Raw genomic sequence first — 6,239 nt, forward strand, 5'->3', positions numbered from 1 at the left:
TGATAGTTGATCATTTAATACATTAAGAAAACTCCTGACATGAAACAAATGAAATGGTTGAGTAGATTACACAGTCAGTTGTAATTCCAGTGCTTGGTTCAGGCTGTCTTCCTTAAGATCCACTTTTCCAAACATCGAGGTGTAATTTCCTGTTTTCTCTCCCGGGGCTGATGACACGGCAAAACCACACGTCCTAACCGAACGCCGACATGGCCCACTGCTTGACCTCGGTGGGGCATTGTGGGTACTTCTGCAGAGCGTCCATGATCTGACTGTGGTCCAGCATGAGTCTCATCAGCTGGTATTCCCTCTGGGTTTTGGCCGAGGAGCCGTCGACCGGTCGGATCAACTCCAGCTGCTGCAGGTGCTCGAAGGCCTGAGGGGCAGAAAGGCATAAGTGATGGGAGTTTGATGCTTTCATATAAAATATCGATACTAAATCTATTTAAATGAAGAAAATATTTGACATATACAGACCTTCATGATGACCGGCTGCTCGAAGTTGTACATGGAGTTTGACTTCCTCTGCAGGAACTTCTTAAACTCTGAATGAAAAGATGTGGAGTCGACAGGTCAAATAATAAGCTATACATTTTTGTAGTTTTTACTATCTATTTTCCCCAGCAGTCATTTTAGAATGGATCTAGAATGGATCTTTTGGACACATTTATGTTTTTTTAATGACAAACCAAAAACTATGCCCTTGTACCGTTGTGAATCATCTGCAGGTTGAACGGCTCGCCCTCATAGAGGTCGTTCAGGTGCTTCATGGCGATGATCAGGCACAGCTCCAAGATGGACAGACCTATAAAGGAAGGGGGGGAAAGTATTAATAACAATGCAAACTGCAAAGTGTCACTTAAGACAGTCCTCTTTTCATGTTAGGGTTTTACCATGAAGCATATTGGCCTTGGCGTCGGCGAAACACAGCCTGCTGGCCTCCAGGAGGTCGGCAGGTTTGATGGCAGGTTTGGCGACTGAGACTCGACTCAGACACAACATCTGGGAGACAAATAAAGGAATAAGAAATACAGATGTTTCGTGTAAATATAGTGTTGACCTGCTTGCAAATAGCAGATGGTATTTACAACGCGTGTGTTACTCTCACCAGGAGCATGTGCATTGACCGGTAGTCTCTGCTGGAGTTGTAGTGTCTCTGTAGAACCTCCTCGACTGATTTGTCCCCACACAAAACCTGCAGGGAAAAGATGGAGTATGTAGAACAGGTCGCAGCATATACACCTTTAACCTTTGATAAAGCTTTTATTTAGGAATTTGATGTTTTAAGACTTCAGAGCTAAAACCATTCCGCCATTTGTGTGTTCCTTGTTTCACCTCGATACTGTCGTTCCACTCCTGAGCGAACTTCGTGTCGGGGAAATCATCTGGCACGCTGAGCTGGGTCTGGACCCGCTCCACGTACTGAGGGAACGTGGCGCTGCTCAGCAGGTGGATCTGACGGTGGGAAAACCGCGACTTCACCCGCTTCTCGAGCAGCTCCAGGACATCCTGAAAGTAAAAGCAAACGATCACAGATGTACTTCAGGGATCGTGGAGAGTCAGCCTGGGGGAAATGAGAGAATATTCAGAGGCGCACCAGTCTGCAGGTGATGCCGACCACGGAGATGGGCGCCTGGGCGGACTGGGAAACGTCAAGCAGGTTGTAGAGCAGGGTCTGGTTCTTGTGGTGGGCGAACAAGTCAAACTCATCCAGGATGAAGAGCACCGGGCGGCTGCTGCTGCGATCCCCTGGACGGGATCGGAGAAATCAACCTTATGTCATGTACTGAAACAATAAATCATACTTTTAATGTCTGTAATTTAGATTAAAACAACACCTTTCTTCAGTGCCTCCAGCAGGAAACCCAGATTTTCTGCAAAACTCCCCTGAAAAGAAGCAGCGACGTGTTTTTATTGTTAATAAAATTAAAATAAATAAATTGCTGAACATACTAAACTCTCTCCTACTTACAAAGACTTTGTCTCCGACGACGTTTTCTAGGTTGAGCTGTCGTGTTATCTCTTTAAGTGCTATTCTGTCGTCGGTCTGCAGGAGACCTACAGAGAAAAAGGTCAGATCATATATACTCACATATTTTAGAGTCGTTAAATTGTGACTAAATAGAATGAGGTGTGGTGAGGCGGCTGTACCGTTGAGATGAACCTGAAGCAGGCTCTTCTGTGCTTCTTTGTCCTCCAGCAGGTCTCTCAACACACACCTGAGCAGCTGCAGACCCACAACACACAAACAGGGATGCCGTCAGACATAACCACTCCCCTGGGATTTGAACAACTTTCAAAAAACAATTCATCATCCCATTTCAAGCCGTCTAGCCAGGCTCACCATAGTTTTTCCTGCTCCCCTGGGGCCGACGATTAGCACCGAGTTACTCTCCCCGTGGATGGCCGTCCGCTTCAACAGCTCCAGGAGGTGCCTGAAGAGACAGTTCAGTTGCAATATATGAATTAGTAATTGAACCGCCTGCTTTATTTAATGCACTAACTGTTAAATCCTCAGTGTTTGGAGGTGGATTTCACTCCCTGAGCAACACCCCGGATGCTTGTGTTGTGAAGAAGTCGTCTGGGAGCTTTTCCAACCAGCAAACTGGGACAGTGCTGTCAGCCAGGTAAGACTGAACTGGGTCACTGAGCTCCACGTCCTCTTTTTTTTTAATATATATATATATAGATGACACTTCTACTACAGTTTCTATTTTAGCCTTCAAGAGGTTTTCTTTGATTCTGTGATGAACCTTCTTAGCGACACCACATCCTATTCTCCTTTACGTTTTTACGATTTGAAGGAAATACAATCTTTTAAGCAACACTCCAGTTTTCATACGTAAATACACTTACCTGTGTTGAGCTTCTACTCCCTCCGGCTTGTCAGGGAGCCGCTGATGGCAGAGACGCTCCCTTAAAATCTTCTGAACCTGTAAATGAAGCCATGTTAAGTCATCACAGTGGCACATGATCAATGTATTACTCCGTGGTAGAACTTGAGTGTGGGAATAACTGTAAACAGAGGATAAATACTGGATGATACCAACCTCTGTGATGCATTCTCCCACTGGCAGATGAGCATCTTGCACCTTCCTCTTACTCATGATGCTGGGAACGACAAAAGTTGTTCATCGGTTTAAAGACATTATGTAAAGAATATCTCAAAAATAACTTTCTATGTCATTGTTTCTGTCCCTCGCAAGTAAGATATAATCATTAATGTAATCTCAGATGGAGGGATAACCTTGACTGCACTTAAATTGCCATTTAAATACACTAACCCCCCAGTGGTTGCAACCGCCTCAGCTCCTCTTACTGACTATATGCAGGACGTTGACACATTTCCACCAAACTCCCTTTCAGTATTCGTCAAATTAATATATAATCTCGATTTTTACAACTAGACATCAATGCTGTGTCACATCGTCATGCCTGTCACTTATAAGAACAAAGCCCCATTCAATTCGGCACATGAGTAATGCAGCAATAAACATTAATTGCGATGCCATTTCCCTTTAAATATCTGGGTGATGCTGCACACGGTTTGTTCATAATACAGTTGGACAATCAAGTCAAACTCCTGTAGCCTAACCAGATGCTATTAATGCCGAATTATCAGGCAAAGAGTTATAATTCGGAAGCAATCGCGTTTTGTACTCAGCATTGAAGCAGTGTTTAACAGAGTGCAAAGAGAATCTAATCTATTATAATTTCTGAATGGAGTTTGGTATCACTTTTTCACGATGTCGCCCGGACGGTACAGAAGCACATTAGTAGAAATCACTCAGATCGTGATGTTACGTTAACGTTCAACGACGTTTACACAAAGAATAATAAAGACACAAACTTAAAGAAAACAGTAGTTTACGTACTGAGACGTCCGAGTCTTCGCGGGAATTCTGCTCAGCCAGCGATGACGACTTCCTGTGTTGAGTAATCTCCTTGCGCTGATTGGCTGAGGGGCGGAATGGAGAATAAAACAGGAAGAAGCTATATTTTTAACTTGCCTTTAAAATAAAACTTTAAATATGACATTTGCTTGTGTCCTTTATTGAGAAATCTTCATCTAACAAGTAGCCTAAGCCTCATTGTTTGATTAGAAATTAGTTGCAAATACAGGAGGTAAATAATTTCAGCTACAATTAAATGTAAAGTTCTGCCCAGAATAGAAATAGTAATAATTCACCTTTCATAGTTTTAAATGTCTACATACTATCTTTTTTTGGAGCTTTCAACATCAACTCATGGTCTTCATCAGCTGGTGGCTTTTAAAATAACAATGTAGCCTATTGGTCTTTAAAAACCTATTTGAAATTGCCATATAAAGACTCCCAACAAGTGGGCCTACATTTTAATTGTCTAAAGTATTGTCCAACTAATTAACACACACACCATTTAAATAATTTAATTGTTGTCCATGTACATTATTTTATTTGTAATTCAGGATTTATATCTCATCTCCAACCTCTTTTACTTTCTTTGGGCAAACTTAATCCAATCAGGACTCAATCAACTGACATAAGAACAACAATTGTAGGAAATATCTATGTCTTTGTGACTTAATGTGAAGATGTGATGCATAGCATTAAAAATGGCTCCTCTAATGGTGGTAATTATGTGTAATTAGGAATAAGATGTATTAAAAATTCAAGGGGCCATAACTGCCATCACCGCCGTGGTTTTTGGTACAATTAGGAGGCATGTTTCATCTGAATGGCTCGCGGCTCGCCTGCAGATCAACATCTTTTACTCTCCCACAATGATGATGAAGCTCTGGAGATACTTAAACGCCTCCCGTGGCTTTTGGTTGACTGATGAAAAAAGCACAATAAACCACCAGATATCTCGCAAATCGTCTCCCAGTCTCCGCTCCTGCTCGGCCTGTCACATTATTCTGAGATACGACTCTCCGCTCGCACATTCGGCTCCGTGTTTGCCCTTAAAAATACATGAAGCGGCCCTTTTTACAGCAGCCATACACAGGATTAATTGAACATCTCCTCAGGTTTGACCTTCACACAGAAATTCAAGATTTTGCACAGTGAGTTGCATCTTCATTTCACTCCACATCACTGAATTCACGTGTTTTATTTATTTATTTACTGTCTTTTAGGGAAATTACATTGATGTGCATCTGTTTTAGTATTTTCAGATTGTCATACATGTAAACAGAGTTGATAAACAAACGTACTTATCTGGGAAATAATCAAAATACAGCAGTTAATGCTGAAGGGCCTCTGACTGAGAATTCCTTAGTTATAATTTGGATATTATTGGTTTGTTTGTTACCTAATATGATTATAATATTCCTGTAAAAGGAAAGAAGGCGTTTTTTCTTGATAATCTGTTCATTGGCTTTAATTATTTTAGGGTTGTATCGTGATGGTCGATGAAACACTAAAAAGACTCGAGGTGTTACAGCCGGTGATAAAAGTTGTAAAACCTTCCAGTTAAAGTAATTAATTATTAACATTACAACAATTTGCCGTTAATAGTTTAATCACCTTGTTAACACATTGTGCCTCATTAAACGTGACACAATACCTCCAAGCTATTAGCAAAATATCCAATGTTCATGGGATTATTATATTAATCAGTGTTATCACAATAATTAGGGGATGTTATTTAAAGCTCTGCGTGTGAGAATTCAATTTGAATGTTACATTGTCAGGTAGAAATTATGTGTCTGTTTAATAAGGAGGTTAATGTGTTTGAAGAACCGCTTTGGTGGATGTGTATCTTTAAAAATCGTACTGCTGGTATGTGTCCGTACAACACATTTCCCTGCAGACGGGTTTTTTGCTTGAGTAAAGTGGAGTGGCCCAGGATGATTGCAGGAGTACCTGTAACTGTATTTGTGCATTATGTATGAGATATTGAAATAAACGTATACATGTTCATGCATACTGTTATTACTAATTAGAATTATACAATAAGAAAGTTAGAAATGAATATTTACATTCAGTAAGAGGGTTTAAATGAGTTTAATCTCTTCCAGGGTTACAGTTATAGAATTCCAATTAGTCCAATCTTGTTTAAAGGTTCTTCAGTGTGTAGAATGCAGTGACATCTAGTGGTGAAGTTGCATGTTGCAGCTGAATACCCCTCACCTCACCCTCCCCTTCCAAAAAACATAAAAAACTCAAAAGGTGTTTAGTTTGTCCAGTCTGGGCTTTTGTAAAAAAACAAAAACATGGTGGCCTACATAGAGAGGAGCTGCTCCCAATGTAAATATA

General features: G+C 41.0%; 1 protein-coding gene across 1 annotated transcript; it reads right to left on the reverse strand.

Annotated features, from left to right (window-relative positions):
- On the reverse strand, positions 1–3,916 carry orc4 (origin recognition complex, subunit 4). Its single transcript, XM_061067227.1, has 14 exons — positions 3,876–3,916; positions 3,051–3,111; positions 2,857–2,933; positions 2,345–2,435; positions 2,152–2,227; positions 1,973–2,058; positions 1,839–1,887; positions 1,598–1,749; positions 1,336–1,509; positions 1,109–1,195; positions 894–1,002; positions 710–805; positions 478–545; positions 1–376 (listed from the first exon to the last, which is right to left on the reverse strand). Exons 2-14 carry the CDS (start codon positions 3,105–3,107, stop codon positions 194–196), a joined length of 1,305 nt encoding a protein of 434 aa, XP_060923210.1. The 5' UTR covers positions 3,108–3,111; positions 3,876–3,916; the 3' UTR covers positions 1–193.
- Between the last annotated feature and the right edge of the window lie 2,323 nt (positions 3,917–6,239).

Source organism: Limanda limanda, chromosome 23, assembly GCF_963576545.1.
Source record: "Limanda limanda chromosome 23, fLimLim1.1, whole genome shotgun sequence".
Classification (NCBI taxonomy): Eukaryota; Metazoa; Chordata; class Actinopteri; order Pleuronectiformes; family Pleuronectidae; genus Limanda; species Limanda limanda.